At 44.0% G+C, this 20,172-nt stretch overlaps 1 protein-coding gene across 5 annotated transcripts in view; it reads left to right on the top strand.

Annotated features, from left to right (window-relative positions):
• The first annotated feature begins 592 nt into the window (after positions 1-592).
• The window catches only part of NCBP3 (nuclear cap binding subunit 3), a 60,974-nt gene continuing 41,394 nt past the window's right edge, over positions 593-20,172 (top strand). For 3 of the 5 annotated variants that reach the window (XR_010131689.1, XR_010131688.1, XM_055367167.1), the window contains exons 1-8: positions 599-844; positions 3,728-3,793; positions 6,671-6,776; positions 12,412-12,537; positions 15,583-15,711; positions 15,957-16,033; positions 16,754-16,862; positions 19,758-19,857. Coding sequence is in view for 3 of the 5 variants with exons in the window: in XM_055367167.1 (XP_055223142.1) it covers positions 662-844; positions 3,728-3,793; positions 6,671-6,776; positions 12,412-12,537; positions 15,583-15,711; positions 15,957-16,033; positions 16,754-16,862; positions 19,758-19,857 (896 nt within the window). In the remaining 2 variants the exon portion in view is untranslated. Of the gene's footprint in view, positions 845-988; positions 1,140-3,727; positions 3,794-6,670; positions 6,777-12,411; positions 12,538-15,582; positions 15,712-15,956; positions 16,034-16,753; positions 16,863-19,757; positions 19,858-20,172 lie in introns of those variants that run through there. The other 2 variants (XM_031003351.2, XM_063700521.1) reach the window with 2 other exon arrangements.

Below are 20,172 nucleotides of genomic sequence, written 5' to 3'. Positions count from 1 at the left end.
TTCAAGTTCTGGCCTTTGGGCAGGTCTCTCCCTCTTGGAGTCTCAATTTTTGTGTATGTAATATGGGCCAATTTTGGGGAGACTTTTAAGAGACAAAGACTGGCAAGGCAAGTAACTTTATAAACCTACAGACTGCCCAGAGGTGATATATCAAGGCTCATTGTAAACTCTGGAAGACTTAGATCCAGCTTTTATCCCTTAAATGGCGTCACCTTGGGTCAATTTCTATGCCTCAGTTTCCTCATATATGAAATGGGGGTCATAATAGGATCTACTTCACAGAGTTGTTCTAAGGGTTCGAGCGCTTGGAAGTGTCTGGCCCATAGTGATCGCTCAGTAAAGTTGGCTTTTAGTACAGGTTTAGCCTCAAGGCGTAGCTTCATTGTAACCCTTGCCTACCCCGGTCTCCTCCAAGCTCCGTAGCTCCCGCAGGCCCCGCCCCCGTCCCCGCTCAGTCCCGCCTTCTCCTCCCCAGGTCCCGCCCGCGCAGCCGGCCCGGTTTTCTCCCGCCACCAGGGGGCGGCGGCGCTGAGGGCGGCCTTCTGGCCGAAGCCGGCGACTCTCTAGGTAGCTGCGGCGGCTCCTCTGTGGCCAGTGGCAGCGGCGCTCTAGCCGGCGGCCGTGACGGGCGGGCTCTCAGTGGTGCGGCCGGCAGGCAGCGATGGCGGCCGTACGGGGCCTGCGGGTGTCGGTGAAGGCGGAGGCCCCGGCGGGGCCGGCCCTGGGGCTCCCGTCCCCTGAGGCGGAGTCAGGTGTTGACCGTGGCGAGCCGGAGCCCATGGAGGTGGAGGAGGGCGAGCTGGAAATCGTGCCTGTGCGGCGCTCGCTCAAGGAACTGATCCCGGTACGGGCGGGGGTCGGGGGGCAAGGAAGAGGTCGCGGGGCTAGTGTCTAGCGCCGGAGGGGGCCGGAAGGGGCGGTGGCCGGAGCCCCAGCCGGGGAAGTCAAGGGAGCGGGAGACGAGGGAGCCAGCGTCCTGGGAACGGGGACGCCGGGCTGGAGGAGGGACGCGGAGCGGGAGAAAGGACGCCGGGGCGCCGGAAATGGGTGTTGAGGGGGCTGGCGGGGGGTGGCGGAGAGCTGGGAGAGAGTTGAGGACCCCCCTCCGCTGCCCCCTCTGAGCCGCGCTGTGCAAGGAGGTGAGTGAGGAGGGGCTGGAAGGATGAGATAAAAGGGGGAGCCCTGGGCGGGAACAGAACCAGGGGCAGCCCAGAAGGAGCTGTTGGGTGGCGCCAGCAACCAGGTCTCCTTGTGGGTCTTGCCCCGGAGGAATTTGTATCTGGGAAACATGGCACTCGCTCTTTGTCTTGAGAGGGCTGCACTTGTCAGCAGCAGAAACTCACTGTTTCTGTCGTGACTTCAGGGTCATCTTGCCCCCCCGCAGCTCCGGTGGCACCTACACCGTGGCCCCAGCATCTGACTCTTAATGAAAGCAAACTAGCAGACGGCCAATAGACATCCTTGGTCCCTCCTTTACCGCGCTGGGGATGGTGAGAGGTGTTTTGCTTGTGACTTGGTGGCTGTATATCCAGTTCTCAGAGCTGGTTTCAGGCCTGGATGACTCCTCTTAATTTCTCACCTAACATGAATTACTTTTGACCACATGTCAACATATTTAGACTGAAGTTATGGAGAAAGGTTAAGGTATGATCGCTAGAGATGGCAAACGTTATGATTATGATTAACAACAGCTAATATAGTAGCATTTACCATTCACTACATTGTGTCACTTAAATATACTGGCAGTGCACGCCTTTAGTGCCAGCTATTCAGGAGTCTAAGTTCCAGACCAGCCTCAGCAATATAGCAAGACCCCTTTGAGGTCCCCCCTTTCCCCTCTCCCCATCTCAAAAACAAAACCAAAATAAATAAATATTACTGCAGTTGTGAAGCAGGTGTTATCATCCCTTTAGTCATTCAGTTCAACATGGTTTTTGTTTTGTTTTGAGAAGGAGTTCACTCTTGTTACCCAGGCTGGAACGCAATGGCGCGATCTCGGCTCACCGCAACTTCCGCCTCCCGGGTTCAAGCCCTTCTCCTGCCTCAGCCTCCTGAGTAGCCGAGTACAATGGCCTGATCTCAGCTAACCGCAACCTCCGCCTCCTGGGTTCAAGCGACTCTTCTGCCTCAGCCTCCCAAGTAGTTAAGATTACAGGGATGTGCCACCATGCCCGGCTAATTTTGTATTTTTAGTAGAGACGGGGTTTCTCCATGTTGGCCAGGCTGGTCTCGAACTCCTGACCTCAGGTGATCCGCCCGCCTCTGCCTACCAAAGTGTTGGGATTACAGGCCTGAGCCATCGCGTCCGGCCAACATGTATTTATTGCATCCCCCGCTATGTACCAAGGCACAGCCCTAGGTGCTTGATCAAGCTCAACCTCCCTCCTGGAGTTTATGTTCCATATAAACTCTAAATGACAAAAAGCCAGTCTTGTGAAGATTGAAAAGGAGTTCCCCCAGCAGGGCCAGTAACAAGCACAGAGGCTGTGGGATGGGTCCAGGATTGTTGGAAAGTTCTGTAGTACTAATGGAAGGGCAGTAAAAGAGGTCAGGAAGGCAGGTAGATACCACGGAGGAAACTGAGACCCAGAGAGGTCAAGAAAACTATATAGTGTCCTGTAATTAGTGACCGTCAGAGCTGAGGCTTCAGTCCTCGCTTGGTTTCCAAATCCCATTCCCTTTGCATTGCACTGTGCTGTATTTGCCTCAGGAGTTCTAGGTGAGGCTGGACCTTCTGCGTTGAGGTGGAGGGTTGTGCTCCACCTGGTGGCTGGGCATGAGGAATTCGTTCAGACTGGGTTGGGGAGCTAAGTGACTGTGCCTTATCTTTTGACATTTTCCACAAAAGCCTTTAGATTTTCTTTACATGGATACTTGCAGTTGATGGAATCACTTCAGTTTTTGGACAGGCTCTGATCTTCTTATTGGAGTGGTTGATTGATACCATGGAATCACTGGGATGGGGCTTCTTCATAAAAGGTTGTCGGGGGTGGGGGGGAAGGGTTTTGAAAAGAGTGACTATTCAAAAAGAACCAGACTGGCCAGGTGTGGTGGCTCATGCCTGTAATCCCACACTTTAGGAGGCTGAGACAGACGGATCACCGAGGTCAGGAGTTTGAGACCAGTATGCCAACATGGTGAAACCTCGTCTCTACTAAAAATAAAAAAATTAGCTGGCGGTGGTGGCACATGCCTGTAATCCCAGCTACTCAGGAGGCTGAGACAGGAGAATCGCTTGAATCCAGGAGGTAGAGGTTGCAGTGAGCCGAGTTTGTGCCACTGCACTCCCGCCTAGGCGATCGAGTGAGACTCCATCTCAAAAAACAAACAGAAAAACAAAAAGAACCAGACTGGTTGTGATGACTCACACATGTGATCTTAACACTTTGGGAGACTGAGGCAGGAGGACTGCTTTAGCCCAGGAGCTGGTGACCAGCCTGGGCAACATAGGGAGACCCTGTCTCTACAAAATAAAAAAAAAATTAGCTGGGTATGGTGGCATATGCCTGAGGGCCCAGCTGAGGGGGAGGATGGCGTGAGCCTGGGGAGTCGAGGCTGCGGTGAGCTGTGATCATTCTACTGCACTCCAGCCTGGGCAACAGAGCAAGACACTGTCGCCAAAAAAAAAAAAAAAAGGAAAAAAGAACCTGCAGATGTCAGGCCGACTTTTATTATAGGTTTTTCCTCAATTGCTGTCTGAATTTCTCACCCTTCCCCTTTGTGTTAGGACACGAGCAGAAGATATGAAAACAAGGCTGGCAGCTTCATCACTGGAATTGATGTCACCTCCAAGGTAAGACAGGCTATGATTTATGTATTGAGCTTGATAAGCAAGTGAACTTAATGAATTTGATCCCTAGGACGTAACAGTAAATATTTCGTCTTTTATTTTGTTGCTGGATTTAAATTTTTTTTCTAAAAAAATTTGTGTTATTGGCCAGGCACGCTGGCTCATGCCTGTAATCCTAGCATTTTGAGAGGCCAAGCAAGTGGATCGTTTAAGCCCAGGAGTTCGAGACCAGCCTGGGCAACATAGTGAGACCCGTCTCTACGAAAGATACAAAAATTAGTCAGGTGTGGTAGCACAGGTCTGTAGTCCCAACTACTCAAGAGGCTGAGGTGGGAGGATCGCTTGAGCCTGAGAGGTTGAGGCTGCACTGAGCTGAAATCGTGCCACTGCACTCCAGTGTGGGCAACAAAAAAATATTTTGTGTTATACAACGATGTCTTCATGCATCCTGAAACGGTACAGGCAGCATTTGTGTGTTCTTACAGCCATGAAAGGATAAAATCACTCTACTTAGATACCTGTGTTGAACCATTTCCAAGAAAATGTCCAAGACAGGGAATGCTTTTTTAAATGGTATGTCCATTTCTAAAAAAATGTGTACTGTTTCCACTTGAAATGAAACAAAACATGAAAAGTGCCTGGCAGATGGTAGGCCCCCCATTTTTAGGTGGAGTCTCGCTCCGTTGCCCAGGCTGGAGTGCAGTGGTGCGATCTCGGCTCACTGCAACCTCCACCTCCTGGGTTCCAGCGATTCTTCTGCCTCAGCCTCCTGAGTAGGTAGGACTACAGGCGCCCGCCACCACGCCCGGCTAATTTTTTGTAATTTTAGTAGAGACGGGGTTTCATTGTATTGGTCAGGCTGGTCTTGAATTCCTGACTTCAGATGATCCACCTGTCTCAGCCTCCCGAAGTGCTGGGATTCCAGGTGTAAGCCACCGTGTCGGCATAATAGGTCCTTAATAAGACTATTGCCTTGTATCTGATGATTGCTATTACCAGATTACCACCTTCATTGTAACACCTCATAGAGTCAAGCTTATTATTTTCCTTATATGTAGTCAATACATGTAAGTTGCTTTAATCAGTGATGTTCCGTTTTAGACATTTTTTCTGATTTTAATGTTTGCAGTTAAGTTTGGAACAGAATTTTGTATTACATTTCTGAATAATAGTATATATTGCTGTATTGAATACATAAAAGCAAAAATAAAAATATATTTCATGCTTTCCTTTTTATAATGTTTTTTTTTTTGGGACAGAGTCTCACTCTGTCACCCAGGCTGGAGTTCAGGGGTGCAATCTCGGCTCACTGCAACCTCTGCCTCCTGGATTCAATTGATCCCTCTGCCTCAGCCTCCCGAGTAGCTGGGACTGCAGGTGGATGCTATCATGCCCAGCTAACCTTTTTATGGTTTATCTGTGTCTCTTGTGTTTCCAATCACTTAAAGGCCCCCCATCCCCGCAAAAAAAAGAGAGAGAGAGAGAATTGGTCATCTTTTAGACAAGAAAAGAGAATAAAATGAAAATCTTTTCTTACTGTAATTGAAAAAGTAAACTATTCATAATCTTACACTGTTTGCCATTATATGAAACAGGTATATGGGAAAAGGGTGATAGTCTCAGAGTTAGTACTTTGTTTCTAAAGGAAGGTAAATTGTTGTTTGTACTAGGAAGACTTCAGTGAAGAAAATGAGCGATAACTATTGGGAAAGAACAGAAGTGTTGCAACTTTACCAATCCCCACAAGCTCTCTATAGTCAGACTTTCAATTAGTGTGGCAAAGTCAATATACAATTAGTGAAGGGGACTGGGCGCGGTGGCTCACATCTGTAATCCCAGCACTTTGGGAGGCCGAGGCAGGCAGATCACGAGGTCAAGAGATCGAGACCATCCTGGCCAACATGGTGAAACCCCGTCTCTGCTAAAAATACAAAAATTAGCTGGGCGTGGTGGTGTGCGCCTGCAGTCCCAACTACTCAGGAGGCTAAGGCAGGAGAATCTCTTGAACCCGGGAGGCGGAGGTTGCAGTGAGCTGAGATGGCGGCAGCCTGGCAACAGAGTGAGAGTCCGTCTCAAAAACAAAAGACAAACAAACAAAACCAATTAGTGAAGGGTTCCTAAGAGCCATCAGAAACCCATAGTTGGACCTGGGTTTATTTTAGCTCTTAGAAGAAACTTACAAAGCTGATTTTTTTTTAGTAAAGTGTCAATGGTTCTTATCACTTAAAGATGAAAACTGGTGATTCCGTGGACACGAGGCTGGAAGAGGAGGGAGAGTTTCTTTGCTTCGGTGTTATTTTTAAACAGACTAGCTTTAGGGAGTGGACTGCTCAGGCAGATATAATGTGGAAGAGCGTGATAGGTGTGATTACCATTGCCCACAGACAATGTGAAATGGTTGTAGGTGGGCTCCTAGAAATAGCACTGGAATCAGATCTGCTTGCTTAATAGCTGAAGTATCTCCAGCAAACCTTTTTGCTTTTTTGTGCCTCCATTTCTGCACCTGGAAAATTGGGATGTTGAAATTGTTTAGTTGTAATTTGTTGGCATAATTGATAATAACAAATGAAGTGTCATATAACTTTATAAACTTTAAAGGACTATTCATTCAGTCAGCAGATACTCACTGAGTTCTTGCTATGTCCCAGGCACAGTGATAAGCTGTGTTACGTCGGAGATGGTTGCAAATTACAGCGATATTAACGTATCCCCCCAGTCATTGAGTGTGAATATCCAGGTCTCTGCAAAACTTATTCAAGGTGTAGTGTTGCTTATTTCTTCTTTTTTAGTTCAGGTTTGTCACTGATGCATCATGATGCATTTGTGATTTAACTTGCCTTCTCCATATTTTACTACTTTCACTTTTTCTGTACTTTCTAGGAAGCAATTGAAAAGAAAGAGCAGCGAGCCAAGCGCTTCCATTTTCGATCGGAAGTAAATCTTGCCCAAAGAAATGTAGCCTTGGACCGAGACATGATGAAGAAAGGTACAGGGTGTTTTGTGGGAAATTTGTCCACATTTCCCCAGAGAGTGACTTTTCCCTGCCATCACCTCATGCTTCTGGCCTTGCCTTGCGTGTCCACTCCTTATCCAAGCACTCTTGTGAGAAGGGACCTGTGAAGTCTCCATTTCTGAGGTCACCTGTTTAAAGTTCAGATGCTGTCAGCTGGCTCAGATGTTAGAGCTGGGAAATAAGAGATTGTCTTTTCTGAGGAGGCCCAGAAAAAGTTACCAGTTAGTGGCAGAGCTGAGATTCGAACCTGTGCTTCTAAGGACCCTTACTCATTTTCTGCTTTTATCGTAGAGGTGTTAACTTTTCTTTGCCTTTAAATGTAGTGAAAGTGTATCACAGTGAGACCTTCTTTTTGAGGAGTTAGAGCAATTTTGAGATTGGTGGGGAAAAGCCATTAACACTTCTGTTGATAATCTGAATCTATTGGCCAGGTGTGGTGGCTCATGCCTGTAATCCCAGGACTTTGGGAGGCCAAGGGAGGTGGATCACTTGAGGTCAGGAGTTTGAGACCAACCTGGCCAACATGGTGAAACCCCGTCTCTACTGAAAATACAAAAATCAGCTGGGAGTGATGGCGGGCGCCTGTAATCTCAGCTACTCGGGAGGCTGAGGCGTGAGAATCTCTTGAACCTGGGAGGCAGAGGTTGCGGTGATCCGAGATTGCACCACTGCACTCCAGCCTGGGTGACAGAGCGAGACTCTGTCTTAAAAAAAAAAATTCTGAATCTATTGATAATCTGAATATCTGACATATGTAAACCACTCAGTAACATCCTGTTGTCAGAGAAAGCTAAACTAATCCTGCCCTGAGTTTTAAGCCTGCGCTTACAGTTGGACTTGTGATTTAATTTGATCTTTGTGTTTTTTTGGGGTATTTTGCTCCCTAGAACTCACCCCGAATTATCGTATATAGTAATCTGCCGCAGTTTTCTAAAGCAATTTATAAATAAAAGGAAAAATTACTACTTTTTTAGTGAGTCTATGTTCTTATTTATTATTCTACTCTAATATAAATCCATGAATGCAGAAGGCTTCCCTCTGTGTTATTTGCAAATTTGGGTGTTCATAAAGGGTTTAGTAGGCAGCCTTCTGAATGCATGTTAAAGGCCTGTGCTGTATTGTATGAGCTTCTCTAGCCTTGTTTGGTTGATAAAAGCAAAAGCTCTGTAAATATATTGAATGAATGAAAGAATAGCTGCTATTTGTTGTGAACTTGCTTTTTTACCAGACTCTGTTAAGCACATTACATATTTCTTTCTTTTTTGTTGCTCACAACAACTGTATGAGGAATATATTTTTATCCCTATTTTATAAAGAGGAAGCAGGCTCAAAGAAGTTTAATAAATTGCCCAGGGTCATGTAGCTAGTAAAGGTGGAGTCAGGATTCACACCCAGTTTCTTTGACTCTAGAGCCTTGCCCTTAACTCCTTTGCTCTGTTGCTGTGTAATGTAGGATGTGGTGCTATCGACTGATATTGCGTCCCTCCTCAGTCAGTCCTAATGGGTCCAGCAGTGTGGATGCAGAGCTGAACTCTGGAAGCTGCTTCACTTTTTATCCTGCATGACCAGTTCAAGTCAGAAACACGCCCTTGCTTCCCTCATGGGCGGGGTTTCTGTTTGAGGAGAAGTCCTGTGAAGGCCAGGTGTGGCTTGACCTTCATGTGCCTGCACAGCCGGACGCAAGCATCCCTGTGAGTCTCTCTCACAACTCTACCGCGAGGGCGTCATAGCTTTATCACACCTGTCGACCTCTGGTCCCGAGAGCATTCCTTGAGGCGGCTTGCCTCTGATACGGCTCATGCCTTTCATTCTGTGCATTTGCCCTTCCTTGTCCCATGCTTTATCTCTGGTCAGGTGTCACTTCCCCCGTGGAGCATCTCTGCTCACCCACTTGAAGTGTTTTCTCACGTCTGTTGGAGCTCTTTAGGGTGCAAAAGCCTCGTAGAATCTAGTCTCTGTTCCTTTGTGACTGAGGACAAGTTCTTGAGCCTTGTTAGTTTCAGTCTCCTTGTCTGTAAAATGGAAATATGATACTTACCTTAATAGGATCACTTTTGGGGTTAACTTTTAATTTAAATTTTTTTTTTTAAGTACAACTCCAGTCTCACGGTTCTAAAGATATTCCTAAAAAAGGCAGTAAGGTTGGCCATGGGATGTCAGCTGGGGAAGCTTGCTTATTTCAGTCGATTCTTTGTCCAGGAGGCATCATGGCCTAGGATAGTGTTCCTGAGCCCTGGGGAACCCTGCTGCCCATCTCAGACCACTTTATATTAGTTGGAGTTGGATAGGTCCCAGGGATAGTTACTGGTTTTCTTTTTTTTTTTTTTTTTTTGAGACAGAGTCTTGCTCTGTCACCCAGGCTGGAGTGCAGTGGCGCAATCTCGGCTCACTGCAACCTCCACTTCCTGGGTTCAAGCGATTCTCCTGCCTCAGCCTCCCGAGTAGCTGGGACTACAGGTGCCTGCCACAACACCTGGCTAATTTTTTTGTATTTTTAGTAGAGACGGGGTTTCACCATGTTAGCCAGGATGGTCTCGATCTCCTGACCTTGTGATCCGCCCACCTTGGCCTCCCAAAGTGCTGGGATTACAGGCGTGAGCCACCTCGCCTGGCCATTAAATTCTTTTTTACATTATTATTTTATTTATTTTAATTTTTGTGGGTATATAGTAGGTGGGTATATTTATGGGGTACATGAGATGTTTTGATACAGGCATGTGACATGAAATAAGTGCATCATGGAGAATGGGGTATCCATCCTCTTTTTTTTTTTTTTTTTTTTTTTCTGCGACGGAGTCTTGCCCTGTCGCCCAGGCTGGAGTGCAATGGCACAATCTCGGCTCACTGCAACCTCTGCCTCCCAGGTTCGAGTGATTATCCTGCCTCAGCCTCCCAAGTAGCTGGGATTACAGGCACATGCCACCACACGTGGCTAATTTTTGTATTTTTAGCAGAGACAGAGTTTCATCATGTTGTCCAGGCTGATCTCGAACTCCTGACGTCAAGTGATCCACCCGCCTTGGCCTCCCAAAGTGCTGGGATTATAGGCATAAGCCACTGTGCCCAGCCCCCTCAAGCTTTTATTGAGTTACAAACAATCCAATTACACTCTTTATGTTATTTTAAAATTTACAATTAAATTATTATTGACTGCAGTCACCCTAGTGTGCTGTTAAACAGTAGATCTTATTCTTTCTATTTTTTTATGGACCCATGAACCACCCCCTTGACAGAATTGCTTCAGAGAAGGAAGGGAAAGAAGGGATGTGGAGAGGTACTGTGGGCCCCAGTTTCATATGTAATGTTTTGTGTGCCTGAGATCTTATAACGAATTAAGCATAAAGCTAGGTAGTAGATATATAGATATTTTAAATTTACTTTTTCTTTCCTTTTTTTTTTTTGAGACAGAGTCTTGCTCCGTCGCTAGGCTGGAGTGCAGTGGCGCGATTTTGGCTCACTGCAAGCTCCGCCTCCTGGGTTCACGCCATTCTCCTGCCTCAGCCTCCCAAGTAGCTGGGACTACAGGCGCCCACCACCACACCCAGCTAATTTTTTTGCATTTTTAGTAGAGACAGGGTTTCACCATGTTGGCCAGATGGTCTCAACCTCTTGACCTTGTGATCTGCCTGCCTCTGCCTCCCAAAGTGCTAGGATTACAGGCTTGAGCAACCGCGTCCGACCTTAAGTTTATTTATGGATATATTTACATATTTTGCAATTAAGATTAAAGGAGATAAAGTACTTAAAATATGTAGTAAAAAAAGCCGGGTGTGGTGGCTCATGCCTGTAATCCCAGCACTTTGGGAGGCCGAGGCAGGCGGATCACCTGAGGTCGGGAGTTCGATACCAGCCTGACCACCATGGAGAAACGTCGTCTCTACTAAAAATACAAAATTAGCATGGCGTGGTGGCGCATGCCTGTAATCCCAGCTACTTGGGAGGCTTAGACGGGAGAATAGCTTGAACCCGGGAGGCGGAGGTTGCAGTGAGCCAAGATCGCACCATTGCACTCCAGCCTGGGCAACAAGAGTGAAACTCCATCTCAAAAAAAAAAAAAAAAAAAAAGGTAGTTAAAAAAAAAAAAGTACGCAATTGGCTGGGTGCCGTGGCTCACGCCTGTAATCCCAGCACTTTAGGAGGCCAAGGCGGGCGGATCACGAGGGCAAGGGATGGAGACCATGCTGACCAACATGGTGAAACCCCATCTCTTAAAAATACGAAATTAGCTGGGTGTGGTGGTGCGCTCCTATAGTCCCAGCTACTGGGGAGGCTGAGGCAGGAGAATCGCTTGAACCCAGAAGGCGGAGGAGGTTGCAGTGAGCCGAGATCGTGCCGCTGCACTCCAGCCTGGCGACAGAGCGAGACTCCATCTCAAAAAATAAAAAGTATGCAGTCCTGATAAGGCTAAGTTTCTTTTTTGACCATAGCCTTCAACCTTTCTGCCTCCTCAGAAGTAACAGCAGTTATCAGTGTGACTCATATTGGCCTTTTCTGGGTGTCTGTGTACATAAATATGTACCCTTAGTAAATGTATGGTATTGTTTAATGTCATCACCTTGCATGTAATTTTTTACAACTTGTTTTTTCACTCTGTGATACATCTTAGAATCTTTCTGTGGTATATAATTATCTCATTTTTTACCACATAATATTTTATAATGTGGATAAAGCATAATTTATTACCCTGGTAACTACTGGGTTATTAGAAATAGTGCCTTAGCAAACATCTTCATATGAGCTACTTTGTGAACCCACATGTATGTGTTTGTTTAGGGTCAATACTGAGGACTAGAATTCCTAGATCCGTAGGGCATGTGCAAAATTACGTTTTTAATAGACCCTTCCATTTGCCCTTCAGAGTGACGATGCCCACCAGCCGGGGAAGTAACTCTTTCCCCTACTTACTGCCAACATTTCACACTAAAAGATGTAAGATATCTCGATTCAAGTACCAGAGATGCAGGAAAAATAAGATGTAAAATCTGGTCCGTGAAAACTGGTATCTTCTTGTTTTCATGTGCATGTTAATGATTGGTAGTGAGGTCAACCCCTCTCCTCATACATTTATTGGCCTTTTGTATTTCCTTTTATGTAAATTGCTTACTCATGTCCTTTGCCCATTTTTATTTTGGGTTGTCTTTTTTTTCTTAATTGACTTGTAGGATCTCTTTAGTTTCATGCTTTGACATAGTCACGGGCAGCATCTTTTCTCTTTCAGAATTGTCTCCACTACTGCGCATTTCTCTTTAACATACATTTAAAAATTTTAGAATCAGCTGGTTAACTTCAACAGATACTCCTGTTGAGCTTGATAGTGCTCTGATTGCTACATATTAATGTGGGGAGAGGTATCGTGTATTTTATCAACACCCTTTGTTTAATCTTTCTGAGCCTGATAGGCCTGTTCTGAATTAATGCTGTCATTGAGTGATAAAAATTAAGATAGTTTACCTTACTGTTATGTCTCGTGCTCTTTTGAAATAATTATAGTTTCTCTCAGCATGTTTCTTTCTAAACTCGTGTTGCCTGAACTATTAGGAAGGAGTGCGGATGGGATGTGCAGTTGTGGACAGGAAAATTCTATCTTTTCTGTGTCTTGTCTTTCTAGCAATCCCCAAGGTGAGACTGGAGACAATCTATATTTGCGGAGTAGATGAAATGAGCACCCAAGATGTCTTTTCCTATTTTAAAGAATATCCTCCAGCTCACATCGAATGGTTGGATGATACCTCCTGTAAGTACACCCGAGTTTCCTGTAAATATGCTTTTGTTGATGATTTTTCAAGAGTTCTTGCCATCAGAGATGGTGAATGGTTCTGGCCCATACTACTTGTTTATGCCTAACTTCTGCTGTTAGTCCAGGAGAGAAAAAATTGTCGAGCAGTGAAACGCAGCATGCCCTTGCCAGTCTGCCAGCTCATACCCCATAGTGTCCCATGTCAGCTGAGAGGTGGTGGCCAGGGCTCTAGGAAGTGGGTTACTGGCCTCTGAATCTGCCGTACTTGATTGAGGCCTCTTTAACCTCACCTTTTCCCAACAAAGGAGAGGATCCAACTGCGTAGACTTGGGGCTGCATTTTCAGAGCCTTGGACTTTGTCATTACTGCCTTCTGTACTGTTACTCAGAGGGCTGACTCTGCCTGTGTCTCTGACCTAGAGATAGACCAGAATAGACACTGGACAGAGTGTCATTCTGAATAGACAGAATGACCTAGAGCTAAACACTCTACTAGACCTCTCATTTCTGCTTGCCTTGAACTGTGTGTTCTAGAATGTCACCTGCTTGCCCTGACCCATGAGCTTTCCAACTTGTAGGCCAACTGTAATTTTTAACTTGCCTGCTTACTGTAAGTCTGGCCTGACCTCTTGTTACTGCTTTGCTGGCTTCTTGTCTTGACTTACTTCTAGTCTGGCTTTACTTGCTGCCAGCTGGCTGACCTGCTGGGTGGCACCCTAGATGGCAGCCGGTTTTCTTAGCTGCTCTCGTAGGAAGATGTTTTCATTGAAAGACAAACATGACTGAGTGAAACATTTTTCTCCTTTTTTCTTTCTGTTTAACTTACACTATCCAAATCGGGAATTGGCAGACCTTTTTCTGTAAAGGGCTGGAATGCAGATACTTGAGGCTTTGTAGGCTCTGTCACATCTGTGACAGTCTCTGTCACATCTACTCAGCTCTGCTGTGGTAGCATGAAAGCAACTGTAAATAATACGTAAACTATGAGTCTGGCTGTTTTCCAGTAGGACTTTATTTACAAAAACAGGTGGTAGGCTGGGCACGGTGGCCCACGCCTGTAATCCCAGCACTTTGGGAGGCCAGGGCAGGAGGATCACTTGAGATCAGGAGTTCAAGACCAGCCTGGCCAACATGGCAAAACCCCGTCTCTACTAAAAATACAAAAATTAGCCTGATGTGGCGATGCACACCTGTAATCCCAGCTATTCAGGAGGCTGAGGCAGGAGAATTGCTTGAATCTGGGAGGCAGAGGCAGCAGTGAGCCAAGATAGTGCCACTACACTCCAGCCTGGGCAACAGAGTGAGACTCCATCTCAAAAAGAAAAAAAAAAAAACAAAAACAAAAGCAGGTGGTAGATGTGTGTAGTTTATTGTACATTAATTATACCTAAATAAAGCTGGTACAAATGTAAATAAACAATGGGTGGCGGGCTAGATTTTGCTTGAGGGTTATAGTTTACTAGCCCTGATTTAAGTCATTAAAACTGTGACTGAGGTATATTAGAATTGGAGGGACTCTCAGAATTACATAGTTCACCTACCTTGTATTATTTATCAGAACCTGAGAAACAGAGGAAGGAACATATTTGCCTAAGGCCACATGGCACATTAGTAACAGAAGTGACAGCCTCAGACCTTCATTTCCCAAACTGAGATATAGGGGACACATAGTTTTGAGAAATACTCTTTTAAACAGAGTTAAAGAGGTTTATTTTCTGTAAGATTTCTCAAAGCTCTTTTCTTGCTAAATTATCTTCCTTAAAGAGGCACATTAAATTAGTTGCTACAAAGCCAACTGGCTGTCATGCCTCTGTTCTGCATATCCCAGGGATACCTTCATCACCCACGTTTTCCAATGGGAATGATGAAAGGGGAATTCGTTTAGCATGTCCTGACAAGGAGCAGCAAAGGGCTTCCCTGTAGGGGGCAGTAGTGTAAAGGACAATCCAAACTTACTTGACAGTTATCAAGAACTGCTAATGCTTACATATTAAGTGTTTAACTACCTGTGTTCTGTTCCAAGTAGTTTTAATATACACAACTCTTTTTCATGGAATACTTAAGTTATTTTGTGGAACCCAGTTTGGAAATGCAGCTCTAGGCTAATTTCATGAGAGAGGTTTTACTACCCTTTTCTTTTCCCTCCCCTTCCCTTTCCTCTTTTCCCTTCCCCCTTCCCCTTTCCCCTTCCCTTCACCCTTCCCTTTTCCTTTCCGTTCCGTTCCATTCTGTTCCATTCCTTTTGTTTTTTCTTGACAGAATCTCGCTCTGTCGCCCAGGCTGGAGTGCAGTATGGCATCATCTTGGCTCACTGCAAGCTCTGCCTCCCAGGTTCATGCCATTCTGCCTCAGCCTCCCAAGTAGCTGGGACCACAGGCGCCCGCCACCACGTCTGGCTAATTTTTTGTATTTTTAGTAGAGACAGGGTTTCACCGTGTTAGCCAGGATGGTCTTGATCTCCTGACCTCATGATCCGCCTGGCTCGGCCTCCCAAAGTGCTTTCTCTCTCTCTCTCTCTTTTTCTTTCTTTCATCTCTCTCTCTCCTTCCTTCCTTCCTTCTCTTTCTGTCTCTCTTTCTCTTTCTTTCTGCTTTCTTTTTTATTTATTTTTAACTTTTCATTTCTTTTGAGACAAAGTCTCACCCTGTTACCTAGGCCGGAGTGCAGTGGTGTGACCTTGGCACACTGCAGCCTCAATATCCTAGGCTCAATCCATTCTCCCACCTCGGCCTCCCAAGTAGCTGGGACTACCGGCTCATGCCACCATGACTTTTATATTTTTTTGTAGAGACAGGGTGTCACTATGTTGCCCAGGATGATCTCACTCCAAGCGAGTCTCCTGCCTTGGCCTCCCAAAGTACTGGGGTTACAGGCGTGAGTCACCATGCCTGGCCTATATTTCTCTTCATTAGTTGGTTTGTATATTTACTGATGATAATCTGTTGCTAGATGAGGCTGTAGTGATGAATGTGATGCAGAATCTGCTCTCAAGAAGCTTACCATTTCCATGCTGTGTAATGTCTTATTTTACATTTTATTTTAGGTAATGTAGTTTGGCTGGATGAAATGACAGCCACACGAGCACTTATCAATATGAGCTCCCTGCCTGCACAGGATAAGATAAGAAGCAGGGATGCCAGTGAGGACAAGTCAGCTGAGAAGAGGAAAAAAGGTAACTGAACACAAAGGAGGGAACTGGGGTCTGAAAGTCCTCTTCTTTACACAGTCCTGTTTCTGAGCAGAGCTCTATATAGCATCTCATCACCAAGTGTTTCTGAACTAATCTATGATGCTTGAGATCATCAGGAAATAGGAGAAAATACTGGACTTTTAAAATTATATGAGGTAGTTCATCTTGTGTCTCATTATATGAAATATTTTATCCTGTTTCATCTTGTCCCTCACATTCCATTTTAGACAAGCAGGAAGACAGTTCAGATGATGATGAAGCTGAAGAAGGAGAGGTTGAAGATGAGAACTCAAGTGATGTAGAGGTTAGTAATAGGGAAAGATAGATGTAAAGTTATTGTAAAAAATTGCTCACTGTCTTTTTAACTTAAGCCTCAAACACTTAATTAAGTTGTGTTTTTTCTCTAGCTTTCACCATTAGACCTTCTGAGGGTGCACCAGGCTCTTGTCCTTTCAGTTAGTGTGGATATAGCGATTCACCTTGAAATCTTAGAATAGTGCTCGTGCTTCTACAAAAAAAGAAAATAGTTTTATTGAGAAATACTTTGAAGTGTTATCTAATTAGTAAAATGAAGAAACAGCAAGTAATGGCATACTTCCTAATGGATTATGTACTGTTGTTAAAAATATTAACATGCATTCATTTAAAAAATATTTACTGAGTATCTATTATATACCATATTCTAAGTGCTAGGGATATAGCTTCAAGCAAAACAAAGTCCTGGCCCTCTCGGAGCCTGCATTCTAGTGGGGAGTGCAGAGGATACACTGATGCACAGATACCTCATACTGTGTCAGGTGGCAATGAGTGTTGTGAAAAGAGCAGGGGATAGAGAATGATGGAGACTGTTCTTTTAGACAAGGTGGGCAGGGGAAATCTCTGAGTTAGAAATTCTACAGCGGAACTAGTGCTATAATGCTTGTAAGTATTAAAGGTAGAATGCTTTTCTTAATGGTAGCTTTACTACTGAAGAAATATCAAAAGGACTTTAATTTTTATATTAAAAATACTCTTCTTTCTTAAGTTGGATACGTTGTCTCAGGTAGAAGAGGAGTCTTTGTTAAGAAACGATCTTCGTCCAGCTAACAAACTTGCTAAAGGAAATAGGTTATTCATGAGATTTGCTACAAAAGGTAAATGTAATATTTGGTATTGTTTTATATTTTCAATCAAAATGATTTATTATGGAGTGACATCCTTCTTTTTTGAATAGAAGTTAGATCAAGTAATCTCAAAGTTCCCTTCAAACTATAATATTCTGCACTTATGAAATAATTGCTTGCCACCTGAGTTGAAATTTCTGACTTTAAAAGTGAATATTAACTATTTGTATATTTCTGTGACTTCTGGCTAAAGTTACTTTCTGTTGAAACTGGTTTGCCTCATATATTTTCAGCCAGTTACCATCTGAATTATGAAAACTTTCAAATGAAACTTTATTTATTACAGCAACGTCCTCCTGAACATTGCCAGTGTACCATTCAGTTCTAATTCCCTTCTCATAAGATTGTTTACACACGGTGACTTTTGGTGGGCATTTAAAAATGTGTGTGTATGTGTGTATATGTATATGTATGTATGTGTATGTATGTGTATATATGTATATGCATGTATGTATCATGTGTATGTATGTGTGTATATGTATGTGTATATATGTATGTGTATGTATGTATATGTATGTGTGTATGTATGTGTATGTGTGTATGTGTGTGTATGTGTATGCATGTGTGTGTATGTATGTATGTGTATGTATGTATACACATATACACATATTGGTTTTTTTAATCATTTGAGAGTTAGTTGAAGATAAAAACCCATCACCCCTAAATGTATTCCAAAGAATAAGAACATTGTTTTATACATAGCACACTTAACAAAATCAAGAAATTTAACATTAATACAGTACTGTTACCTAATCCGTAGTCGATATTCAAATTTTGTCAGTTGTTCCAATAATGTCCTTTATATATTCCCCGCCCAGCCCCAGGTCTAGGATCCATCCAGGACTGAGTGTGTAAGTATGTAATGTTTCCTTAGTCCCCCTTAAGCTGAAACTACTTCTATCCTCCCATGTTTTCCAAGAATATAGGTTTACTATTTTATAGAATGTCCCTCAGTTTGGGTTTGTCTGATGATTCCTCCTGATTGAATTTGGGTTGTGCATTTGAGACAGGCGTGCCACAGAAGCAATGTCATGTTATTTCCAGAGTATCATGTCAGGAGGCCCTGGATACTTACTCGTCCCAGTCCTAGGGACGTTCACTTTATTCACTTGGTTAAGGTAATCATCACTAGGTTTTTCCACTGTAAAGTTGCTATTCTTCCATTTGTAATTTAAAAATTGGTGGGCTGGCCGGATACAGTGGCTCATGCCTGTAATTGCAACACTTTGGGACGCTGAGGCAGAAGGATCACTTGAGCCCAGGAGTTCGAGACCAGGCTAGGCAACATAGCAAGACCTCATCCCTATTTTAAAAAATAAAAAAATGATTAAAATAAAAAATTGGTGGGCAGATACTTTGAGATCACGTAAATAGCCTGTTGCTCATCAGAGCTTCGTGCAGTAGGTTTAGTATCTGTTGATGCCTTTCTGACGATATCATTTCTTTACTAGTGGACAGGTGCTCTAAGGAAGAGCCTTCTGTTTTTACCTGTTTGTTTATTTACATCAGTTTAGAATCATGGATTCTTTATTCAGTGGGTTATCATCCATGAATATCAGTATTTTATTTTATTTATTTTTTTGTTTGTTTTGAGACGGAGTGTTGCTCTGTCACCAGGCTGGAGTGCAGTGGTGCGATCTTGGCTCACTGCAACCTCTGCATCCCTGCAACCTCTGCCTCCTGGGTTCAAGCAATTCTCCTGTCTCAGCTTCCCTAGTAGCTGGGACTACAGGTGCATGCCACCACGCCCAGCTAATTTTTGTATTTTTAGTAGAGATGGGGTTCACCATGTTGGCCAGGATGGTCTCGATCTCTTGACCTTGTGATCCGCCCGCCTCAGCCTCCCAGAGTACTGGGATTACAGGCGTGAGCCATCGCGCCCAGCCTAATATCAGTATTTTAATTTACAAATTGTCTTGGATTTGGCCAGTAGAGCCCCTTCAAGCTGTTTTGACATACTCCATGATTCTTTAAGCACTTTCTTTCTTTATGGCACAACAAAGCATCTTGCTTTTCCAGACTCGTTTTGCATCTTACCTGCTCCACATCTGGAATCAGCCATTTCTCCAAGGAGCTGGTGGGCATGGTTTGAGGGGTTCGGGGGTTGGGGGCTATACATACTGGTTTGTGTTGTCACGTTTACCTGCAGCACTGGATGTATTTACAGTGGTGTTTGTTCTTTACAGTCAGAGTGTCCAAGAACTGTGGAAGGTCTTTGTATTACTACTTTTGACAAAAATTTATGATGACTGACCACCTTTCTTTCCTGTTAACTGACATTTCAACTTGACAAATGTGATCTTTACCGCATTTACTCATTTGAGTGGCTGAGTACATTCTACATGTATAGTATTATGCTGTTTTCTTTAAGCCATTTTGAGGAGCACAATAAGCTGGAAAAATGATTTACCAAATATATGGAATTATGTGTAGTCTGTTTCCTTAATCCTGATTCTGTGTTGTTGGCATGTGATCCTTCAGAAGTGAATATCATCTTTCATGGGGTGGCAAAAATGCCACTATTTTGAGAAAGTCTTTTTGATTCCTGGGTACCTGTAATGACCTAAAGTTCTTTTATGCCTTTTGGAACCTTGTATCTTGTATTGTTTATTTTTGTTTTCTCCATTAAGTCATCTGGCTCCAAACAGCAGTTTTAACCTCATTCGTCTCTGTATTTTGCTTTATCCCCTCTACACTGCATTGCTGTAGTGGGCGCTCAGAGTGTGAATGTTGGTAGTGGATTTTTACTTTTTGTTGGCAAATTGCACTGATCTGATTCCAGCTATGGAAAACATTAAAAAAAAAATTCAACATTGTCTTCACACTCACAGGAAATCCTAGGTAACTATAGTCATTAATTTTTAGATGACAAAAAGGAACTTGGAGCAGCCAGAAGAAGTCAGTATTACATGAAATATGGGAATCCAAATTACGGAGGCATGAAAGGAATTCTTAGCAATTCATGGTGAGTCCAAAACCTTCAAATGCAATAATATTTGAGTTTTTCTTAATCCTTCAGTTGGTATTCTGTGGTGAAATGTCTAAATCCTGTGTAAACTGGAAGGAAAACAAGAGGGAAGAATTCAAGATTCTTAGATGTGGTAAATGATGGGGAATGCTGAGTTGTAGTTACATTTAAAATATCTGTGTTAGTACCTAACATTGTGTCAACGTGTAGTTGAAATGAATTAGCGAGCCCAGACGCGGTGGCTCACGCCTGTAATCCCAGCACTTTGGGAGGCCGAGGCCAGCAGATCACCTGAGGTCAGGAGTTCGAGAC

This window comes from Gorilla gorilla, chromosome 19 (genome assembly GCF_029281585.2).
Source record: "Gorilla gorilla gorilla isolate KB3781 chromosome 19, NHGRI_mGorGor1-v2.1_pri, whole genome shotgun sequence".
NCBI classification, from domain to species: Eukaryota; Metazoa; Chordata; class Mammalia; order Primates; family Hominidae; genus Gorilla; species Gorilla gorilla.
Note: the sequence above shows the minus strand (reverse complement) of the source record. Positions and strands in the feature narration are given on the sequence as shown.